Raw genomic sequence first — 23,719 nt, 5'->3', positions numbered from 1 at the left:
TGAATGGGACCCTGAGATGAAAGATTGATTGTAGCTGATGGTGGGAATAACGTAGGTTATAAGCAAGTGTCTTGTATTTCCAAGGGTGCCTTTCAGACCCAGCCCCTTGTATCCTGCACCTGCTGTGACTCATGCTCCCTGCCCGGTGCGTGCAGCTGCTTCTGGGGTGGCCCATGGCCACAGTGTAATAGTACCTGGAAATGACAAGGCTTTGTCGAGCCGGGTCTTCAAAACCTCCAAGGATGGAGACTCCACCACCTCTCTGGGGAGCCTGATCCAGTGCTTTGCTAACCTCCTGGTGAGAAAGTTTTTTCCTAATATTCAACCTTAACTTTCCTTGCTGCAACTTGAGCCCATTGCTCCTTGTCCTGTCATCTGCCCCCACTGAGAACAGCCCAGCTCCATCCTCTTTGCAATCACCTTGCAGGGAGTTAACGGCTACTAGTCATTCCCTTCTTGGTCTTCTTTCCTGTAAAATAAATAAGCCCAGTTCCCTCAGCCTCTCCTCACCAGTCCTGTCCCCCAGCCCCTGAATCATTTCTGTTGCCCTCCACTGGACTCTCTCTAATGTGTCCACATCCTTTCTGTAGTGGGGGCCCACAGCTGGACACCGGACTCCAGATGTGGCCTCCCCAGTGCAGAATAGAGGGGAAGAATCACTTCCCTCCATCTGCTAGCAACGCTCCTATTAATACAGGCTGTGATCCTGATGGCTTTAGCAGCCTCTCTCCTTTGCTGGTGCTCCTCATCACCCCAGAGTGCTACCTCTTGACACTGGATCCTTGGATGATCATAGGTGGCTAAGCTTCACTGTGCATTTGATACAGGCCATATGCCATGAAGCACTGGTTCCCAGCTGCTTGGGACCCTGAGTTTGCACCCTGCTGATTCCCTATAACATGTCCCTTGAGCTGGGTGCTCTCCCCAAATGCTGCAGGATCTGGCCCCTTTTAACCAAGAGCCAGTGGCTCAGCCCCATTCTAATAGCCACCTTTTCGTGGTATTATGGTTCCCCAGACTGGCGTGAGGCAGCCTGGGTCTGAATTGCTAATGAGCCCTTGGGCTCCGCGCTGAGCCATGGTCCCATGTTGCAGTCTGATGGGACAGACCCAAGCCCCCAGCGCCCCACCGGTTGCACCGTGTGTCCTGCTCCTGGCTGAGCTGGGACTGCTGCAGCCACTGCCTACCCTTCCCGGCAGAGGGGTGGGGGTCCTGGAGATGATGGCTCAGCTCAGAGAACCCCTCTGCCCACGATGCATCCTGGTTATATCCACTAAGGAGCGAGCTGCATAGAAACAGGCTGCGGGGTCTGAAAGTAACCCACCATTATTCACACTGGGTTACCTCCTGGGTGAGCTGGGATTTCAGAGTTGCCTCCCAGCTCTGACCCTTTGTGGGAGACCCTATGGGGGCCGCGCTGCTGCTCCGAGCCCATCAAGTCTTTTTTGTCTGATCTGCTGGTGCTTCAGATCAACTTGGCTTGGACAGCGAGGACCAGGTGCTGCTCCCCCCATGAGGCATCTAAGTGGATTTAGGTGCCTAAATGCAAAGCTATTCGTAGAAATCATCATACAGGAGTAAGGCTGGAAGGGACCTTGGGAGATCACCTAGTCCAACCATCTGCAGCCTACTCAAGGCCTTGTTAGGTTGTTAATGCAGGAGGCAGGTGGAGCATCATCTCCTCCTTCACGTGGCCCCATCCTAAGGGGCAGATGAGGCGTGCTATAAAGGAAATGCCTGGGTGGATATCCTGGGACTTGGGAACTGCACCAAGGCACCTCAGTCTGTTTTGACACCACAGTCTGGCCCTTAATGTCTGTGCATGGCTCTTGGAGACCTGGCAGAGATTGTCGTGAAGGAGAGCATTGGGTGCAAGATGGGATAGCTGCTAGCGCCCATCGCCATGAGATGCAGGCATCTGCCTAGGGTATAGATCCCCCTGCCTCCGGGGGAATGACGAGCCCTGGCCTGGAGCCCCACTGGTGAAGGAAAGCACGGGTGGCCTGGGGGGGATGTTGGCACGACCCCTTCACCACTTCATTTGCTAAGGCCCCTTCCTGTAAGAGCTTGCAAGGCACTTTCCTTCTCCTCACATCCCAGAGAAAGGCAGCAGAGCTGGGGAGAGGACCCAGGAGTCCTGAGTGTCTCCCATTCCTGCACGTGCCAGGCTATACCCTTTCCTGCATGGTGTATTTTAGCAGGGTGTATTTAGCAACTGCCAAAGCCTCTTTTTGCTCTGGAAGAGCCAGCCCTACTAGAACAAATTGCAGCAAGGGAAGCTGCTGTTAGATATGAAGAAAACTTTCTCAGGAGGAGGATGGTGAAGCACTGGACCAGGCTCCCCAGAGCGGTGGGGGAGTCTCCATCCTTGGAGGTGTTGAAGACCCGGGTAGACAAAGCCTTGTCTGGGATGATGTAGTTGGGCTGGTCCTGCTTGGAGCAGGGGTTGGACTAGATGTGACCTCCTGAGCTCCCTTCCAGCCTCATTTTCTGTGATTACTATGACCACGAGGGGCAGCAAACGGGAGAGCTCCAGGGCCTGGGGGTACAAGGTGTGCTGGCCCCCCACACCCAACCTCCAGGGCTGGGTCTGATTTCAAGCGTCTCAAACAACAGGGCTTCCAGCACTGGCCTGGGGCAGCCGGAGGGGTTCATCACTAGCTTTCCCCTGGCGCGTGCCCTACACGTTTCCTGCCAACGAGCTTGCGATCATCTCGCTTGCTGCAGGTCTCTGCTCTCGGGAGGCGTCAGACCCATGGAAGAGAATGATATTGATGATGATGCTAATTGTTCTTTCTTTTTCTTGTGACCAGGAGGAATAAAGAGCAGCAATCCTTGATTTCCACCCAAGGCTGTTTTTCACCAGGAGCTTGCAAAATGCGACAGATGTTCTCGTAACACCCTGGAGGGTTAATGAGGCCTTTTTTCCTCCCATTAGAAATTGGGCTTTTGAGGGTTGAAATTTGCCTTGCTGGGCACATATCCATAAGAATTGCCACTGACTGGGTCAGACCCTATGTCCTTCTTGCCCAATGCCGTGCGTCACGCAGCGGCAGAGAGTGGAGGCTGGAAGCGGGAGTGAGCTGGGTCTGACCAGGGGTTTTCCCCTGCTCCTCTCTCCCTTGCAGCCTCCAGCATTTGAGGAAGCTCTGGTGCCGAGGCTGTATCCCTAGCTGCCATGCTCACTAGTGACTGATGCCCCTTTCCTCCAAGCATTGGTCCAGTCCTTGTGTCTAGCTGAATTATTCTGGGGCAGGTCTGGAGAAGGTGATTCAGCTGTGTGTGTGGCTGAAGGGGACAGGATTGCAGCCTTGTATTGCAACAAAAGGCAGGCAGGTTGGATGCGAGGAAGAACGCACCCTGAGCCGGGTTCAGCCTTGGAGCCGGGGTGGAGTCTCCATCCTTGGGAGTGTTTAAGAGCAGGTCGGGCTGGGCTGGTTTACACAGGGCTGGTCCTGCCCAGAAGCTGTGAAACCCCGTCCTACCAGCCCTGTGGAGCCCGGCTGCTGGATTCTCCTCCGGAGCTTGCATGTGCTCTGGGCATGGTGTGTGCAGGATCCCCCTATGCAGTCATTTCTCTCCTTTGCAAGGAGCTGCCCTGTCACTGGATGCTAGAAGTGCTGTCAGTGCCCTGGAAAGGGCAAGACAGGACAGTAAGGAGGGAGGAAGGCAGAAAGGGTTAATACCCACACTACCCACCCCTGCTAGTGTCTGGACTAGACCTGGCATAGCTGAGCCCTGTCTCAAACAGTGCAGGGGCCTGGCCCATGGCTGGGAGCATGTTCTCCCCTCCATGCAAAACTGGGTAACAGCCCTGGGGTAGTTGTGAAGCTCTGGACAATGCCAAAGGAGAGTCCCTGAAGCAGGGAGCAAGGCTCTCTTCAAAGCCTGGCATAGTGGGAGGTCCCTCCCTGGGCAGCGAGGAAGGAACAAGCATATCGCAGCAGTCTGTCTTGCCCAAGTGCAGGGGGACTGGACCCGATGATCTGTAAGGTCCCTTCCAGCCCCTAACAACTATGCAACTATGGCAAGATGTGCCCAAGAAGAACCACCAAACCAGGCAGGGCCTGGGGAAAGGCTGCAGGAGCAGGGGACCAAAGCCAGCGCAGCCTCAGCCAACGGCAAGGTGGATTTTTGCCATTGGAAACAACAGCTCCAAGCCTGGTTGCATCGAGGCCGGAGACTCTCAACACAGCCACAGAAGAACGGCTCTGGGATTTTTCTGTAGTCAAAAAAACCAAGCGAAAGCAAAGAGCCAAGGGGCGCCGGGAGCTGACGGAGGTTGAGAGCTACTGAGCTCGGCCATCTCTGCAGGGAACCTGCTCCATAAATAAGGCCGGGAGGGAGCTCAATTAGGCAATCAGACATGACAGGGCGTGTAGTGCAGGGCTATTACCACATGCCTCAAATGCATGGGGGTCGGGTCACGGGCCCGGGGCTCTCAGGAAGGCAGAGGCCACCCTGTGATGTCTGCCCTGGGGTTTGGAGAGCGGCTGCAGCAAGGAGGGGCTGTGTTAATTGACACATCCTGTGGAAGTGGGGTTTCAAAAGATGTGTGTGTGTGCGTGCGCGCGCGCGTGCAGTTAACTGTATATGTCCCAGTGAAAATGCGTACGGACGTGTGACCTACCCTTTGTACATATAGGATCAAGCATGTGACTGTACATGAATGAAGAGGTGTGCGGGGTTTGTGTATGAGATTATGACTGAGATTATATCATCCGGATGTCTGACTCCAGACTCCCAAAGCAAGTCTTATTCCCCCAGCTCAGCCAAGGCGCGCAATCAAGAGGAGGGCAGAGAAAGCACTTCAAGGACCCCTTCAAGGCCAACTTGAAAAAATGCAACATCAGCATCAACTCGTGGGAGGTTATTGCCCGGGACCGCCCCAAATGGAGGAAGAGTCCGTTGCAGGGATCTCAGTACTTTGAAACCTCACGATGACAACAGGAGACGGAGAAGCAAGAGTGGCAGAAACAGCGTCTCGTGGACCAGACCAAGAACCCGGAGCCACCCATCCCGCACAGAAACACGCGCCCGAGCTGCGACGGAGTCTGTCCATCCTGGATTGGCCTCGTCAGCCATGTTCAGACCCACAGATAAGACCACCGGGGAAGACAGTCATCCTCGACTGTGAGGGATTGCCGATGGAGGGATGCCATGGGCATGAGCAGGTGTCTGCATGGTGGCGTGTGCATGCCGTGTGATGTGCAAGTCGGGCTGTCAGCATGCCATGTGTGCTTGTCGTGTGAGGTGTGAGTCAGGGTGTCACTGTGAGTGTGCATGTGGCACGTCACATGTGTGCGGGAGGGGGCATGAGTGTGAGCAGGTGTTCATTGTCCTGGGTGAATGCTTTCCCCAAGGGCAGGGAGGAGGTGGCCCTTGCTCTGGGACACTTACAGAGAGGTGTGGGGTCGTAATACTTCAGGACCCGCATCTGGGGCAGCAGCGGAGCGATGGGCTGGGTTGGAGGGGTGGGCCCTGAATCGCTGCCCCTTTGCCTGGAGCTCCCTGTGCATGCAAACTCTCCCTGTCTAGTCCATGATGCCCAGTAGCAGCGGGTGGGAGGGGACCGATATGCCCTGCAAGGCTCTCCACATGCACCTATGCTTTCACCTGCCTGCCACCAACTGTGGCTTAGCCCGGGTCTGCAAAAACACTGAGGGGCACAGAAACCTTTTCATTGCCTTAAGAACCAGGATTGTCTTGGTTTCATTTTCCAGTGGACAAAGCTGAGACAGGACCAACCTGTTCCCAATTGGTCCTTCCTTTTCCTCGCGGGGTTGAGCTCTTCTTCCCACTTTTATCCCACTTTTAAACCCATTGCCTACCCCCCAACCAGGCTTCCTCACTGCCTGGGAAAGCAGGGGAATGGCCCAGGTGGAGGGAAAAATGAGTGCCTTGCACCCGAGCTCTTGTGTTGCATCTGGTAACAAGTTCTGCACCAGACAAAAACAGTTTCACTGGGCCACAAAGCCATTAAGCAAGGTGTGGATGAGATAAAGTCCTTTATTTCTGGGCTGGGCAGGCAAGGGGGTCCATTTCCCTGGCTGAAGGCAGTGCCCAGCAGGTAGGTTTGGAGCTAAAGGGGCACGAGGGGCATCAGGGTCCTTCAGTCTCCTGTGGGATCCCTGCCCCAGAGAGCCCAGGCTGGAGGGGGAGCTGCTGGAGTCCCAGGGACCTTGCTGAGCTACCATGGGAGGCAGGGCAGTTGTCAGGGCTCTGGCTCATCTTGTGCCCAGGCTATGGGATGGGTTAGGACCAGGCCTCACGGGGCTCTCCATCCCTCTGGGCTGCAGGGCTCTGCAGGTGCTGCGTGGAGAAGGTGCCCACCGCAGACCCGGCTGCACGCATCTGGCAGCAGCCCTGAGGAGCCGTGGGCCTGGACCTGGCCCCCGTGGTGCCAGGCGCTGCACAAACCCAGACCAAGCAGGTGGGTCCTGCCCCATGGAGGGTCCAGCCAAGCTCCCACACCCCTAAGACATCAGAGTCAAGGGCAGGGAGGGGGTAAATCCAGCACAAGACAGCGCAGAGCACAGCCCTGGCCCGACCCCTACCCGGTGCCAGCTGTTTCTGGCTCAGCCACACTCACGGGTCTGGCATGGATGAGCAAGGATGGGGTCTAGTGACATCTAGTGACAGCCCGGGCTCACGGCCCCGGCCAGCCGTGTCGTGCTGGGGGTAGGAGCAGCATCAGGGCACTGACAAGGGACCCTGGCATGGCAGAGGGTCTCACATCGGTCTCCCTGGCTCCCCTGAGAATGGCAGAGCCCATCCCAGGGGCCTGTCAATTAAGGGGCACGGACGTGTCCATCTGCTCTACAGGGCACCTTGCAATTAAACTTCTCAGCTTCCCCCCATGCCCTTCCTGCCCAGGGTTGCTCCTGGGCCCTGAGAGGACTGCAAGGGAGATGGTCATCCTGTCATGCCTAGGTGGAAGCAGGTGCCTCAGTGCCCATCTCACCCCATTCTCCCCTTGGGTATCGGCACGGGGCGGCCTCACAAGGCTCCAGAAAGATTATAACCAAGGGAACATCACGGCTGAGCTGAGCTCTTGTGTGGACAAAACCCTATGAGCCCTGAGATGACAAAGGTCCGTCCCTTTCCATTTCCATTCGCCCTGTACCCTGAGCTCTTGGGTGCAGTCTCCAGTGCCAGTAGCTGCGTGATGCTGTCCTGGGGAGGCAGGAAGCCACAGGTTGGCTCTCTCTGGTGTCGACAGAAGCGGGCCACGTAGATAACGGTTATAGATAAATGCCAGGCCTTGATAGATGCTGCAGGGAGCTCGCAGATAGCTACTGCCGGCAGATGGATAGACACTGTGGATATACAGATACTATAGACAGCCTGCCGAGATGGAGAGATACACTGAACATATAGATACTGCAGGAGGAATCTGTAGATAGATAGATCCTCCAGATAGATAGATCCTGTGAGCAAATCAATAGCCGCTGCACACAGAGAGACAGCAAGACAGAGCACGGCATGGGGAGAATGTGCTTTGATGGACAGCGGCTGGCATTGCTTTGAGCCACCAGGTTGGAAAGTGCAGCTCGGGTCCAAGAAGGGCTCAGCCCCAAGCCTTGGGTCCAGGCTGGCTGGTGTTTCTGGAGCTGGCGGCGGTGATTATGGGTGCGTGGCCTCTCGGGAAGCCACCGTGACGTGTCTTGCAAGGCCAGGAAGGGTGGTTTGTGCTCTTCCAGGTGCAAACAGTGAGTTGCTGGGACGTGCTTTTTGCAGCATCTTAGGAAAAGTCTAGTCCAGCCCCCAGCTCAAGCATTCCTCAGGGTTTGCTCCCTCTCCTGATTCACCAGCTATAGGTCCAGCCATGCCAGGGATGGCCTCATCCTCTTGTCCCAGCACTGCTCTGGCCCAGCCTTGCTCAGCTGGGGAAGCAGTGGGGAGCTGTGGGAGGTGGTGACTGCACCTGTCCAGAGCCCAAGCCTCAAATCTCCCTGTTGTGCCAGCTCCAGCCCTCCAGGAGCAGGTACGCTGGCTACTGGGGTCCCACGCTGGGGAAGGTGAGGGCCTCCATCAGCTGTTGGGGAGGGTGATGTGTAACACCCTCTATGGACCACGGTTCACCTGGGAGATACCCACTAGGGGCCAGGGCAATGTCTGCATCATCCTGCATGGATATATCTACACAAACCCCCTAGGGACAGTCCATAGGGGGGCCTGCTGGGGCAGTCAGGGCTCAGTGCTGGGGGTGCTGGGCATGGGAGCTAGGAACAGGCAAGGTCAGGATGCCAGGGGCACCAACCAGGAGCCAAGGGCTCCCAGGCCATCAGAGCCAGCTGGGGCTGGCCAGTGTGTGTACAGCGTACCTCCTAGCCAGACCCAGCTGCCAGTACCAGGGCTCGGGCGGCGTGCTGCAGGGTGCTGCAGCCTGGCCAGAGACAGGAGAGCGCCCCGAGTGCATTGCACCCCCAGACCTGCCGTCAGACTTGCCGGGGATCCCAGCACCTGGGCTGTTTCATGCCTGGGGTGATCTGGGGCACGGAGCAGGAGGGGGCCTGTGGGCAGTGCTGTGCCCCCCTGGACATCCTTTCCCCACGGCTGGGCTCCTGGGTCAGCACCCGCTCCGGCCTCTGTGAGGCCGTGCTGCCCTGCGGAGCTGGCAGGGGAGCAAGGAGTTCTGGGGGCAGCTGCACTCTGCTACTGACCCCCTGAGTGACCCTGGTCATGGCCCCTTGACCTCGTGCCTCAGTTTCTCCTGCCTCTAAGGTAGGAATAACAGTCACTTGCCTCAACGGCAGAGCTCAGTCCAGTGAGACTATCGGCCTGCCCTGCCCTGAGGCAGTAAGCAGAGGGGCAGGGCAGGGCAGAGCTGTACAGTGCCTGCGGTTCGAGTGACTACAGCTTGTTCCCGTAGCAGGCTGCTCTGTAATGCAATGCAGGGGAGAAGCCAGTGCCATCGGGACACCGGGATGCTGGACTCGGACACGAAGGATGTGTGCACACCACGTACCATGCTACTGTGTGCACGCCTGCCGGGGAGGGGGTACTCTCAGTCGCGGCCTCTCCCTGCCCCCATATCCCTTCCTGGGGTACAACAGGGCCCATGAACCCTGCCTACCTCCAGAGAGTCTGGGGAGGGGGACAGAGCCAGGGAGGGGCTCACAGCTCTCCTCCACTGTCAGGACAGTGCCTGGGTGCTTTGTTGTGGGGGACATGGAGCGTGCAAAGCTGGGCACCCCAGGCACCAGCCTTCCTCAAGTCTCGTGGCCCCTGCCCCAGCCCCGGCAGCGATGGGTTCCCCGCCCCCGGGATGGAGTTATCGACACGGCATCTGCGGAAAGCCCTGTTGAGATTGTTCACACTAATGTTATTTAGCAGCAATATTTCCGTAATCGCCGTAATCGATGGGCAAGAGAAAGGACCTGTCCGGGCCTTTGATTTTCTCATTCTAATGGCATACTTATTTACTGCGGCGGCGGGCCCATCGGATTTTCATTACGCTGGCCTTCGCCGTAAGTGGAGCGGTATTGATACGAGCTGCTGACTTCAGCTGCCTGCCTGCAGACACCAATTAAAAATTACTCATATTCCTCGACAGTATCTTGTGCTAAATGACGGGACACGGCGAGGACGGGTGGGCAAGGGTCTGCGAGGGAGGGGAGCTTGCAAGGTACCTGGCCTTCCTGCCTCCATACATGCATGCACAAGCTTTGCACCTGCACAGACACACAGGTGTGCGTATCTATCCCAGCCACGCACACACACACACACACACAAGCATTGTGCCTACATATACACACAGCTACGTGCGGCTATCCTAGCCATATACACACACAAGCATCGTGCCTATATATACACACGTAACTATTCTGTATATATGATATCCATGTGCTTGAGTGCGCGCGCGCGCGCACACACACACACACACACACACACAAATGTTGTGCCTACATATACATGCAGGTATGCATAGCTATGCCAGGCATGCACACACACAAGCATTGTGCTTATATATACACACATATAGCTATCCTACATGTATATCCAATATATATCCTAGCCATGCATGAGTGCATGCACACACACACATAGACACACACACAGTCATTGGGCCTATGCATACATGCAAGTATGAACAGGTAACCCAGCCATGCACACACACACACACACACACATCATGCATATATATACATGTAGCTATCCTATGTGTATATCCTATATGTGTCCTAGCCATGCATACACACACAAAATCATTGTGTCTACATATGCATGCAGGTATGCACAGCTATCCCGGCCATGCACACATACAAGCGTTGCATCTGCATATACACACATGCACGCACAGCCATGCTAGCCGCAGACACATGTACACGGCTGTCTCTAGGTATTTTGGAGCGCAGTCCCTAGAGAGGCTGTGGGATCTCCAGCACTGAAAGAGCAGGTCTAAGGCCTAAAAGCAGGTCAGACGGATGCTTGGCTGGGCTGGTGTAGGTTGGAACAAGTGTTGTTGTGGGGATGATTTGGAGAATGACATGAGGAAGCTCCACGTGCTCAGGGAATTTCACAATAGCCCTGAGGACACTACACTTCATAGCTGCAAGCAGCCACAGTGAGCACAGGGACTTCAAATAAAGATCCCAGTTCTTGCAGTCCACATGGATCCTTCAATTCTGGCACAGAGCTCTGGGTATGAAACGTGGTGGCAGTGGCTTTTACCTGAGGGGCCCAATACATGACAACAGCTGAGGAAGGCTTTTGATGAGTGCTGTGATCCCTCCAAAAATGAGACCATGGACAATGCTGGTTTTTGAGGGGGTTTTTAAACCCAGAATCAGGATCCAGGAGAAGCAATATGAGTCAGCAGTGTGTCCTTGCTGCCAGGCATCCTGGGCTGCATTGGCAGGAGCATTGCCAGCAGATGGAGGGAAGTGATTCTTCCCCTCTATTCAGCACTGGGGAGGCCACATCTGGAGTCCTGTGTCCAGCTGTGGGCCCCCTACTGCAGAAAGGATGTGGACACGTTGGAGAGAGTCCAATGGAGGGCAATGAAAATGGCTGTGAGCTGGGGGACAGGACTGGTGAGGAGAGGAGGAGGGAACTGGGCTGATTGAGTCTGCAGAAGAGAAGACCGAGGGGGATTGAATAGAAGCATTCCCCTCACTGCAGGGGGGCTGCAAAGAGGATGGAGCTGGGCTGTTCTCCGTGGGGGCAGATGACAGGACAAGGAGCAATGGGCTCAAGCTGCAGCAAGGGAAGTTGAGGTTGGATAGTAGGAAAAACTTTCTCATGAAGTGGGAAGTAAAGCACTGGAACAGGCTCCCCAGAGAGGTTGTGGAGTCTCCAACCTTGGAGGCGTTTAAGACCCAGTTCGACAAAGCCCTGGCCGGGATGATGCAGCTGGGGCTGGTCCTGCTTGAAGCAGGGGGTTGGACTAGAGGTGACCTCCTGAGCTCCCTTCCAAACCTAATTTTCTATGATTCTCTGATTCTCTGAATAGCTGATTATGTTATAGAGCTGACATCATTGGAGTCCATGTGTAATTTTGGAAAGACCACAGATTCCCCTAATGGAGACAGAATTATTCATGGGACACCTGACTCTAAGCTAACAGTGAAGTTGTTGAAAGAGGCTGTCCAGCCTCTGGACAAGTGCCTCCAAATTTCAAGGGCAACTGAATTATCTGAGGAAAGAATGAAAACAATTGCTGCTGCAGAACAAATACACGGAGCCAAATGGAAGGAGCCCAGGAGGCAGAACAAAGAGGCTCCAGCCTTGGGAAGCAGCATGAAAGACAGGAAGAGAAATGCCCAGCTTATGGGCAAAGATGCCTGGGCTGTGGGAAACAAAATCATTTTGTGTCCCGGTGCCGCAGCAACCCCAAAAGAAATAAAGCCACAATACATGCAGTAGGGGAGGACACTGATTCCCTTGACTTTAGCAGATCCAAATACTCTGAACATCCCTGCGCTACAGAAGAAAGCTGACAAAGAACCACGTGCTATATTTGCAGCTATGTTAGTGGAACAGCAAAACTAAACTTCAAAAGAGTTTGGAAAAATGGCGTGCTCGCTCTCTGGACAAAGATGCCCGTCGACAGCGCTTGCGTGCTTAGATCTGTCTATTGTACAGCAGCAAAACATGGACTCCTTATGCCAAGAAAGAAAGAAAACTGAGAAGTTTCCATCTTTGATGTCTCTTCCATATTCTGGGCATAAAATAACATGACAAAAATCTCTAACTTGGTGTTTCTGGAATGGGCCAAGATACCCAATGTGTTCATGCTCCTGAGACAGAGATGCCTCCGTTGGTTAGGACATGTGAATCGTGTGAGCAAAGGCCGAATCCCCAAGGACCTCCTCTGTGGTGAGCTGGTCACTGGCCAGCATCAACTTGGACAGCCCAATCTGCAAGAAAACCTCCACGAGCTGTGCATTCATGGTCAATACTGGGAATCAATCACTTCAGACCATTGGGAGTGGAAAGCCACTATGAAGCAAGGCCTATGTCACTTTGAGCTGGAGCGGGTCAATGATGAGACAGGGAAGATGTGTCAGAGGCGGGCAAGACAAGATGGCATTCGGCACACTGGTGCAACCTCAACCAGGTTTGTATGTGCAATTTGCCAGAGGGTCTGCTTGTTGCACATTGGAGTTGGCCACACTAGAAGCCGTGGTGGTACAACCATCAGTATGGTCTCCGAAGACCGATGGCTGCCAGTGATGATGAGTGGAGCAGCAACCAGCTTGATTGTGGAGGAAGACAGGACAAGGAGCAATGGGCTCAAGATGCAGCAAGGGAGGTTTAGGGTGGATATTAGGAAAAACTTTCTCACTAGGAGGGCAGCAAAGCACTGGGACAGGTCACCAAGAGAGGTGGTGGAGTCTCCATCCTTGAAGGGTTTTAACACCTGGCTAGACAAAGCCTTATTTGGGGTGATGTAGGTGGGGCTGGTCCTGCTTGGAGCAGGGGGTTGGACTAGATGTGACCTCCTGAGCTCCCTTCCACCCTCATTTTCTATGGTTTTATGAAGCTGCAGTGCGGTGCCTGCAGAACTACTCAGTGGTGATATCAGATTGGAGAGACGTGAGCAGATACGAGTGATGTGCAACAAAACAATGCTGCAGCCAGTGGGGAAAGGCAGACTCTCGATACAAAATCCCAAGTACAGAAAACGATAGCGGCTGGAACGCAGCTCTGAAAAATGCCGTCCGATCTGAGTGTGACGCCAGAATAACCTGCATGTGAGACGGGAGGGAGGAAGCACAGTGTGGCCTGTGGCAGATGTTTTACAGGAGTACAAAGATGTGCTGAAGGGAGAGGGAAAGCTCACATGAGAGGCAGACTCACAAGTCCAACCTGTATGCTTGCCAAAGCGTGGAGTACCACTATTCCTGATGGAGATGCTCAAAGAGGAACTTCTCCTTCTTCAGCAATCCCTCACAGTCAAGGATGATTGTCTTCCATGATTGTCTTATCTGTGGGTCTAAAGAGGCTGACAAAGCCTATCCGGGATTGACAGAGTCTGCTGCAACTTGGGCACATGTTTCTGTGTGGGGTGGGTGGCCCTGGATCCTACCAAGAACTACCAAGCCTGACAAGAGACATTATTAAATCAGCGGCAATTAATACAAGCTGGATCAGCAGCTCAGCAGTGATATAAATCATAGAAAATTAGGGTTGGAAGGGACCTCAGGAGATCACCTAGTCCAACAGGAGGTCATCTAGTCCAAGGATAAGGAAACCATCTGGCAAACTGAGGATTTGCATAGATCCCAAACCACTGAGGAGGGCACTTACCCATTGCCCACTCTTGAGGACCTATTGCCTGAAATATGGAGGGCAAAAGTGTCCGTGGTTTGTGACGTAAAACATGAGTTCTGGCATATCAAGCTGGATGAGTCCTGCAGCCACCTGAAAACCTTTGCAGGATTGTAGCAGACACCACAGCTGGGGGGCAAGGAAGAGGCTGCCAAGAACCACACTGCTAAACAGCGGCAGCTCCCAAACAGCTGGAGGGAGCAGAGAAGTTAGTTGAACTCAGACACGCTGAAGGAGAGGAGAACAGAGATCCCTTGTGTTTGGCCTGACCTTAAGAAACTGAGAACCACTATGGAAACGCAGAGCCCACAAGATGAAAAGGGAGTCCAGCGATGCCTCGGCACGGCTAACTATCTTTCCAGATCATGTGCACACTTGGCAGAGGCTGGTGAACCTTTGAGGCAGCGAATGCACAAGGCGATGGTATGGGACGGGGCAGAAGCCCAGGAGCAGGCGTTTGAAAGGAGAAAGGAACTCATAAGCAAGGCACCAGTCTTGAAGCATTACAACAGCAGAGCAAGTACAGCTACAAGGCGATGCCATGGAGGGAGGCCTGGGAGCAGCACTGATGGACAACCATCCGGCACTGTCAGCACGCCAGCGCTGGCGGAGAACCATCTAACATTAGTCAGCCCGGCCGGACAGGTACAGAAAGAGGGTCTGTGCAAATAGAGCCGGCGCTCCTGGCTGTGCTCTTTGGAAACACACTTTTCTTACTTCTTTCTCTTTTCTTTTTAAAATATTTTGGTTTGGTTTGGTTTTACTTATTCCAAGGACAGATGTAATAGGAGGGCCCTGCCAGCTCGTTGGCTCAAGGATGCTGTAAGTCCATCCTCTCTACACACATGCAGTCACTCATCTGTACACACAGGCACCCACTGCCACACAACCAGCCTCCCTATGCACACCCCTTCACAATCATCTGACCAACACACACTTACCCTGCACACACACCTTATCCTGTGTGCATCTTCTACACGAGGGCCATTCTGCACACTCACCCAATCCCCCACCCCCCGCCCAGACACACACAGAGGCATTTTGCACTTAATGGATTTAATGTGCACATAGTACATGCTACAATTGTTCCGCTGCAGACATGGCATCACCCCACGAGCACCTCTCCCATCTAGCCACATGCTCACATGGATGCTCTCACATCTAGCACATCGTCCCCTTCTGCTCGCACACCATACTACCCCAGTGCACACACCCAGCCAGCACCCATACATGCAGCACAGCTGTGGCCCTGCAGTCAGTCCATGGCAGTTGTGCACGGTGCTGCTGTGTGCATTTACAGGTGTGATTATGGGGGGATCCTTGGAGAACTGGTTGCCTAGTGGGCCTGGACTTGAGACCCCTCCCAGCCCTGCTGCTGGTGCTGTTCCAGTTCCCTTGCTCCGTGCCCCTGTTCAGGGCAGGTCGAGGAGTCCCCAACTGCCCGGGGCCCCTCTGTGGGCTCTGTGGAGATAGCCTTCATGGCGGGTGTCACTGCAGGATGGTATGTGCACAATGCATGGGGCCACTGTAGGAAAGAGAGAGCAGACAAAGGGAAGCAACCTGGCAGCTCCACCATGGTCCCATGGCAGCTGGCACATCACTTACGCAACATCACACAGCTTGCCACGGCGTTGGCATCTTTGCCATCACACAGCTTGACATCGACAGCAATCCATGCCTGCCCACGACCCCCCTAGGGGACACAGGGCTGGGCTGGGGCCAGGTTTGCTGGCAACCACCAACCCCAAGACACCCCCAAACCACCACTGCCAACCCCTGCCCATTGCAAGACTCAAACCAGAAACACCAGGAGTACACTGTACCCTGCCACAAGCAACAGCAGAGGAGACGCGGGCACTGTGGGTGCAACCACAGGGAAAGGCTCAGACTCCTAGGAAGAGGCCCCTACCCGCCATGCACGACTCAGGGGGGTAAAGCCCCTATTGGTGCCGGCCGGACCAGGGGGAAGCATCTCTGCCTGCCCGATGGGGCTGAGCAGAGCAATGGGGCAGCATGTGCAGTGCGTCCCCCACGCAAGCGTGAGCCGCAGCCTGGTTGGGGCTGGAGAGAGAATAGACCAACATGAAGCGCCGCTTTGCTGGTCTTTGGCTGCATTCCTTTATCCAACCCGCATTTTTTTCCCTTCTTAACATTGTTTAGTTTTGAACCAAAACTGCCTGGTTTGGAAGCACAAAAGGAGCTGGGACCTGCTTGGAGAGGACAGGAGGACAGGATGGGCTGGGCAGTCAGGCTGTGGAGGCTGCTTTTCCTTACCCAGGCTTCTGGGCTTTGCTGGTTGCCACATGGAGCCAGGAAGGAATTTTTTTCCCTCCTGTTGCTTCATGTTGAGCTTTTCCACCTCCCTCAGAGGCACTGGGTGCTGGCTACATCCCAGGCTGGGGAGTGGGGACTGAGTAGTGCTAATGCTCCTGCTGGGACTTGACCGTTTCAAGCAAGGGGCTGGACTAGATGTGGTCTCCTGAGGGCCCTGCCTGCCCAATGGCTCCAGGACGCGATGAGAAGTCCAAGTGTTGCCTTTGCAAACCCAAGGGCTTGGCATGATCAGAATCGTCCCTGTTATTTCCCAGCCCAAACTCTTGCTCCCATTCCACCCCAGATGGCCAACAACCCTGGTCACTCCTTTGTCAGTGCAGCCAGGACCGCATAAAGCCAGTCTCGGGTGGGCATTGAGGACATCCCCCAGGGTTGGGTCTGGCTTAGCTGGCAGTGCTGCAAGCCTGTGCTGTCCCTGTGGTGGGGGAACAGTGTCCCGGCTGGCTTTGGAGGGGTGAGAATGACCCACTTGTGCAAAGAGATCCATTGTGTCGCACGGGGGCTGAGATGGGAGGGCTGGTGTGACACGGGAGAGTGGGGGAGACAGGAAAGGAAGAGGAAGCAAAGCACAGGCTGGGCTGGACGTAAAGGGGAATAAAGTTGAGCTGCAGAGCTCGGGGCTGAGCAAGGGTCTGGCCAGGGCCGGAGGGGGCTGAATGATGCTGGCAGCCAGCCCAGAGACCCAGGGGACTGCAGGGGACAGCCTCGTGCTTTGCTCTGGAAGGGGGGAGCCAGTGCTTTACAGAGGGTTATGGCTCTGCATGCAGTTCCCCCATGGGAGCTGACTCGAGAGTGACCCCCGGGCTGCCCTACGCCAGCCCCGTTTCCACACCTGGGCCACGTGTCCTGCGCCCAAGCCGCGTGAGCGTCGCGGTGCGTGCGGGGAGCCCCAGGCAGCTACCCCCACTCCCAGCCCCGCTGTGCAGGCCCTGGGTCTGGCTAGAAGCTCTGGGGCTCCAGGGGAGCGGGTCAGGATACGGCCCCGTGGTGGACCTGTCCCCGCTGTGCCCAGCACCGCTCGCTGCCTCTTTAGAGATGCTGCCGGCCTGCGGAAAGGCAATGCCGCCACCTCCTGGCCCAGCACGCAGCCTGCAGGGGCTGGATCCTGGGCCTAATCCTGCTCAGTGTCCGGGCAGACACATGGGACCTTGCAGGGTTGGACTTGCCCCTTTCTCTGCACCATACCTCACCAATGCTGGGGCTTATGAGAGAGGAAGAAGGGGTCTGTCCATGGGGGCTACCAGCTCCAGAGCCCATTGCCCCCCGGAGGTTGCCAGGCTCTCAGGATCGGCCCCGTACTGCTCATCCTGCTCCCTACCAGGCAGCGCAAGAGGAGGGAGACAGGTGGTGAAGAGCCCCATGTAGGCAGCAAGGGAGGCGGCGGGTGCTGGCGGCAGCCTGTGCCCTCTCCTGCAGGCTGGAAGAGGACAGCCCTGGAAGTCGAGCAGAGTCAGAGCCAGCCTCACTGGATGTGGCCCCACTTCCCCTGGCACAGGCCAAGACCCTCCCGAGGGGAGCCGGGAGCTCTTAACTCAGTGTGGCAGGTGGCCCAGCTCTGGGCTTTTCAGTGTCCAAGCCAGGCTCCGTGGGGGCAGCTGCAGAGACGAAGCCAGGCTCCTCGTGCCCTCCGCGGGGCCAGCCAGCAGGAAGGGGCAGCCTGGCGGCACCCAGGAGAGCAGGCTCCTCCCTGCGGGCTCAGCAGGAGGGAACGGAGCAACTGCTGCCAGCACCCCCGGCACCCTGTAGAAAATGAGGGTTAGAAGGGACCCCTGGAGATCACATCTAGTCCAACCCCCTGCTCCAAGCAGGACCAGCACCACCTACATCATCCCAGACAAGGCTTTGTCTAGTCGGGTCTTCAACACCTCCAAGGATGGAGAGTCCACAACCTCTCTGGGGAACCCGTTCCACTGTTTTACTACCCTCCTAGTGAAAAAAGTTTTCCCTAATATCCAACCTAAACCTCCCTTGCTGCAACTTGAGCCCATTGCTCCTTGTTCTGAGAACAGCCCAGCTCTATCCTCTTTGCAACCCTCCTGCAGGGAGTTGAAGGCTGCTCTTCAATCCCCTCTCAGCCTTCCCTATTCCCTCAGTCTCTCCCCAGAAGTCATGTCCCCCAGCCCCTGAACCATTTGCTGCCCTTTGTTGGACTCTCTCCAGTTTCTCCACATCCTTTCTGTAGTGGGGGCCCACAGCTGGACACAGGATCCAGATGTGGCCTCCCCCATGCTGAATAGAGGGGAGGAATCACTGCCCTCGATCTGCAAGCAATGCTCCTACCGATGCAGCCCGGGACACCGTTAGCCTTCTGGGCAGCAACGGCACACTGCTGGCTCCTGTTCAGCTTCTTGTCCCCTGTCACCCCGGGTCCTTTTCTGCAGAGCTGCTGCTCAGCCCGTCACCCCCAGCCTGCACCGGTGCATGGGATTGTTCTCTCCTAGATGCAGGACTTTGCACTTGTTGAACCCCATAAGATTTCTTTTTGTCCTCCAATTTGTCGAGGTCTCTGAATCCTAGCCCTACCCTCCAGTGTATCTACTACTCCCCCGCGCCTGGTGTCATCTGCAAATAGACCCCTGGGAAAGGGGCTGTCTGGTTTCTAGCTGAGCTCCCACCTGGCTGTGGCAGGACCTGGGGCAATGCTAGGACTCTCACTGCTGGGACTGGGAAGGAAGTGAGCGAAGGCAGAGAAGCCCTGCCAGCAGCTGAGAGCCCACAGGATGTCTGGACAGCTTGGGACTCAGCTGTGAGGCCACTCGCTGGCTGGTGGTGTCTGGGGAGATAGGGTGATCCTGCCAGGGCAGGGCCTGTGCCAGGCTTGCACGCCCATTTACCTTGGAACCCCAGCTCCGCATCCCCATGGGACCTTACAGGGAAGAGGAAATGTTCCCAGCAAGAGGCTTGGGCTCAGACAGCCTCTGCCCCTGCACACGGAAAACCCAAGGCCCCTGGATGGTACTGGAGGTCGTGGGAATGTCAGGCACCAGGGGTAGGGAGTGCCTGGCAAAGCCCCCCCACAATCCCCCTGGCACCAACAGACTCACCAAGCCATGAAAGGGCTCACGTGGGAGCTCCACTGGCCATGCACAAGCCAAACCAACCCCTCTTCTTACTCCCCCCACAGCACATAGCAGAACTCAACGGGGCCATGCTAGGAGGCAGAGCTGGAAAGGTCCCAGAGCCTCTCTACAGCCGGGAGCTGGCCTCCGAGGGGCTGCACAATGCTTGCACCCCCCCTGCCCCCCCCCCCGAGGCCTTGCATGTGGCAGAGACTCTGCGCATAGACTGGTCACACGAGCAGGTTTATTGGTGACATACTTAACCATGTCCCCCGCCAAAGGCTGGGACAGGACCAGTCTGACACAAGCAATGGGATTTGGTGGCTGCTGGGCTGACGCTGGGTTGGGAACAGAAGAGGCTGGCGCTGCTGGGTACATGGAAGACAGGGCCATCTGGAACCCAGCTAGAGGGAAGATGGGTGCAGGGGGTGCATAGATCCCAACCCCACTAGTGCACTGGGACTGGGAGGAAGAGCAGCTGCAGCCCTGGCCAGAGCACATGGGAGCCAGTTGCCCCTGGGAGGGGGAAACGGAGCAGGGCTGTGCCCTCTGTGAGGAATGGGAGAGAGGGCCGAGCCATGGGGGCTAGTGTTCATAATGGCCCTGGGCAGCAGGTAACAAGAGGATGGGAACACTTTTGGGCCAGCAGGTGACCCCAAGAGCACCCTCAAACACCCCTACAATCCTCCTACCTCCACCCCATGGGGCAGCATCCTGGATGTTACCAGTGAAGGTGGATGCTGGACTGTTTCCGAGTTCTTTGCTTCATGGAGAAGCAGCATGCAGCCTGCCACCACTGGGTGGGTAGCCATGGGACTTCACTGCTGCCTCCCCGGTCAGCCCTGTCCCGCTTGGGGGTCAGGATATGTCAGTCAGGGGGTGCCCAGGTTGTGGGGGTAGGAGATATGACGGCTGTGGGGCAAGGCCTGCAGCCTGTAGGGGACAGGAGGAGGCAGGAAGGCAAGGGGGATGGGCTGGGTCTGCTCTGCCCAGGCGACAGCCCCTGGGTGAGCACTGCCCTTCCCCAGCCTGGACATGTGTGCAGACCCAGAGTAAGGCTCTTGGTGAAGGCAATGGATGATGGTTCTGCCCTGACAAGGGGAGGGGGCCTCTGCCACCTCTCCCCCCTCCCCTGAGCTGTCAGAAGGCATTACAGCACACGCTCATGGACAGCTGAGATGCATATGCACACATGTGCGTGCCTGGCTGGCACCACAGGGCTCCTAGGGGCACTGGCTGCACCGACAGGAGGCAGAGCTGATGGCAGCAGTGGTACTCCAGGAGATCCAGAGTGTGGGGCCAGGTTATTGACACCGAGGGCAGGAGGCCAACCCTGGAGCTGGTCCAGGGGGTCTTTTTATCAGACCCTGCTCTTACACAGATGGAAGTGTCCAGCACAGGGCTGTTACAACCTGTGCCCCCTGTGCTCCTCCCCAGCTGGCATGCCCATCTCCTGGCTGTGCTTCTTTCCTGGGAGCACCTCCGGCTGGGCCCAAGCCCGTCCCCCCATCCAGAGTGTGCAGGACCCCTGGGGACCCCCGCAGGGCAGCCAGTCTGAACAACAGTCCCTCCAGGGAGGAGCAGCTGGGCGTTCCCAAAGGCTGATCTCCTTCTCCAGCAGAGTCCGGCTAGCCCCCAGAGCTGGGCGCCCGCTGGAAAGGGGCGCATAGGTGATGGGGCAGGGATGCCCTAGTGTTATCCAGAGGTGGCAGGGGCAGGGCATGGCCCCCAGCACCCGGACCTCAGTGGGCAGCGCCGATGAAGTAGGTGCTGGCTTCAAGGAGCAGCCCCTTGGCATAGACACGGAGGGTGTAGAAGAAAGTGAGGAAGTCCTGAGTGCTGAAGATGGTGTCGGCCAGGGCGAAGGTCAGTGTGGAGGGGATGAAGCCCCGACCGTACTCCACCATCCATGTCCCAGCGCTCCACTGCACCGCTGTTGTCTCGCCCATCCGGTGCATGATGGTGTCCCCTGCAGGCAGATGCACCGGTCATCATTTTGGGGGGTGGTGGAAGGGCATGGAGAATCCCCCCCTGCCAGCACTGCCCCTGGATTGCCTTGGTGCAGCTGTGTGGGGGTCCCAGGAGGGGCTTGGAAGCAGGGGGAGCTCAGCACTCCATAGGAGAGGCGAGCACTGGCGGGGGCAGCTAAGACAGGGGCTGACCTGCACTGCACCTGGTCCCAGACAGCACAAACCTGCTGTCTGCTACGCAGTCCTGGAACAGTTCCTTGCCCTCCCTTCCAATATCAGGCTGGCTGGAGCCTTGATGCTAGGCATATAAACCCTCCTGGGGTTGCCACTACCTCTGTCAGGACTTCAGCTTTCCTCAAGCACCCCCTCCCCTGTCAGCATGCTCTGCAGTTATATACCTCTTGCATATATTGCATTTACTTGCCTCGCTGGGCAGCTGTGAAGAGCTCTCCAGAGACCCAGCACCCCCTCCCTGCTTACCCTGTTCCCCCAAAGCCCTGAGGTGACCCAGCCTCACAGTACAGGCATGAGGGGCCCCCCGCACTCACCTGGGTAATACATCTCGCTTTTGGTTGTCCCCTCCTTCCACTGCCGGAAGGTCCCTGAGATGATCGTGTCCGATATATCAGCCCAGTAGCGACCTGCAAGAGAGATTTGGGTCATGCCAGGGCTCTGGGGTATGGCCCCAGGCTCCCTCTGCCCCAGGGGTACATCTAGGCGCTGGATCAAGGTGCTGGAGAGCACGTCTGAGATGATGGCAGGCTCAGCCATGCAGGGAGGGAGCAGAACTGCTGGATCAACTGGTTGATTGCAGTCCTGGGCCAGTGCCAAGCCCTGCTGGATTGGGACTGGCCAGGCGGGTTTCTTGGTGCTGAATCAGCCTCTGGCAGGGCAAGGCCATCCAAAACAATCTGTGCCCCAAACACATTTCTCTGCTTCAAAGTCCTTGGCAGGTGAGGCTGGCGTAACTTTAGGGGAAGGGCCAACGTGTCCTGCCAGCTGGAACCCAGGAGTCCTGGCTGTGCAGAACAGAGCAAGCCAGGCTCGGGTGCCAGCAACGTCCTTTAGCACCAGTCTCCCTCCCTGCACTGTGCCACCAGCAGTCGGTTCCCCACCTTGGACCATCTCAGAACAGCCTCCCTGCTCTGGGGAGACAGGCCTGAGTGCCCATGGGGTTCCCCTGGTACCCTAACACCACCTCCCACAGGTAGGTGACCAGGCCCGGGCGCACAACGCACCAGGGCAGCTGCTGAGCCGGTCACTGCAGTCATTGCCCAGTGGGGCCGATGCCTCGGGGTCTAGCTACGTATTTCCCTAGCCCAATTGCCCACTTGTCTCCATAAGCAGTTGCCCCAGCTACTGGTGGGACCAGTTGTTGCTCAGGCACTGTGACTGTGGACACTGGTTGGAGGAGACGGGGAGCAAGCCGGTGTGCAGAGCCCCAGGGCAGACCCAGTTGAGCAGGTCCCCGTTTGCTGGCATGCCCACTCCCAGGCTCTGTGGCTCGCCCCCCTTCTCCCTTCCTAGTGAACTGCCTCGCAAAGACCTGTCCCAAACAGAGAGCTGGGCCCGTGCAGCAAAGCAGTGCCCTGCAGCCTGGCTTACATTATAGAAAATGAGGGCTGGAAGGGCGCTCAGGAGGTCACATCTAGTCCAACCCCCTGCTCCAAGCAGGACCAGCCCCAACTACATCCTCCCAGGCAAGGTTTTGTCTACCCGGGTCTTGAACACCTCCAAGGATGGAGATTGCACCGCCTCTCTGGATAACCTGTTCTAGTGTTTTACTACCCTCCTGGTGAGAAAGTTTTTCCTAATATCTAACTTCAACTTCCCTTGCTGCAGCCACTGGGGCAGGCACAAGACCCGGTGGCTATCAGGGAAGGGGGTGGAAGCAACTGCTTACCTGAGTGACCCCCGGTGTCGATGGCGGTGCCGAAGAGCAGTACGTACTCGGTGAGCGAGGCGTGTAGCAGGCACATGGAGCCCATCCAGCCGCCTGCGTTCACGAACACCCACTGCAGGTCCTCGTCCGGCAGGATGTGGCCTGGGTGCCTCCGCCGCAGCTCCACGATGATCTTGGAGAAGGCCAGCTCATGGTCCAGGCCTACGGCACAGACATGGCTGGCTCAGCCTGGCTCATGTCCAGCGTCCCCGAGAGGCCCCTGCTTCACTTCCATTTCCTGCAGGCTCCACCTTCCACACCCTGCCAGCTCCTGCCCCTGCCAGCCCAAGCCACCGAACTGAGTTCAAACAACTGTTGGAGACTGGATGGGGGGAGCCGGACCTGCTGCCCTTTGCACCCGGCTGCTCTTTGCAATCACCCTGGGCTCCCCCTGCCATCCCTGGGGCCCACTGCTCCACTGTGAGCGGGTGCAGGCTGTGCGCTGTGCCCTGCCCGGAGCAGTCCTGGGCTCGCAGGGGATGTCCTCAGGCCTCCTGGGCAATCGCAGAGGGCGCCTGCACCCAGAGGCTTGTCAGGACAGGCTGACCCCCAGCCCTGAGAGGCCTCCTGCAAAGCCCCTTGTTTTGCCCTGCCTCCATGCACTAAGGCCCTGCCGCCCGAAACCCCCGCACCCT

At 56.7% G+C, this 23,719-nt stretch overlaps 2 protein-coding genes across 2 annotated transcripts in view; both read right to left on the bottom strand.

The window, feature by feature from the left end:
- Positions 1–12,398, bottom strand: part of ARID3C (AT-rich interaction domain 3C) — a 59,244-nt gene extending 46,846 nt beyond the window's left edge. Inside the window, exon 1 of the mRNA XM_006026567.1 lies at positions 12,315–12,398. Within this exon, the coding sequence (XP_006026629.1) occupies positions 12,315–12,398 (84 nt within the window). The remainder of the gene's footprint in view (positions 1–12,314) is intronic.
- Positions 12,399–19,396: 6,998 nt separating this feature from the next.
- Positions 19,397–23,482, bottom strand: SIGMAR1 (sigma non-opioid intracellular receptor 1). The gene is made up of 4 exons (XM_025207477.1): positions 23,427–23,482; positions 23,046–23,263; positions 21,691–21,783; positions 19,397–21,141 (listed from the first exon to the last, which is right to left on the bottom strand). Exons 1-4 carry the CDS (start codon positions 23,480–23,482, stop codon positions 20,915–20,917), a joined length of 594 nt encoding a protein of 197 aa, XP_025063262.1. The 3' UTR covers positions 19,397–20,914.
- Between the last annotated feature and the right edge of the window lie 237 nt (positions 23,483–23,719).

The sequence above is a fragment of the Alligator sinensis genome, unplaced genomic scaffold, assembly GCF_000455745.1.
Source record: "Alligator sinensis unplaced genomic scaffold, ASM45574v1 scaffold783_1, whole genome shotgun sequence".
Lineage (NCBI taxonomy): Eukaryota > Metazoa > Chordata > Crocodylia > Alligatoridae > Alligator > Alligator sinensis.
This window is presented reverse-complemented; position numbering and strand designations above follow the sequence as displayed.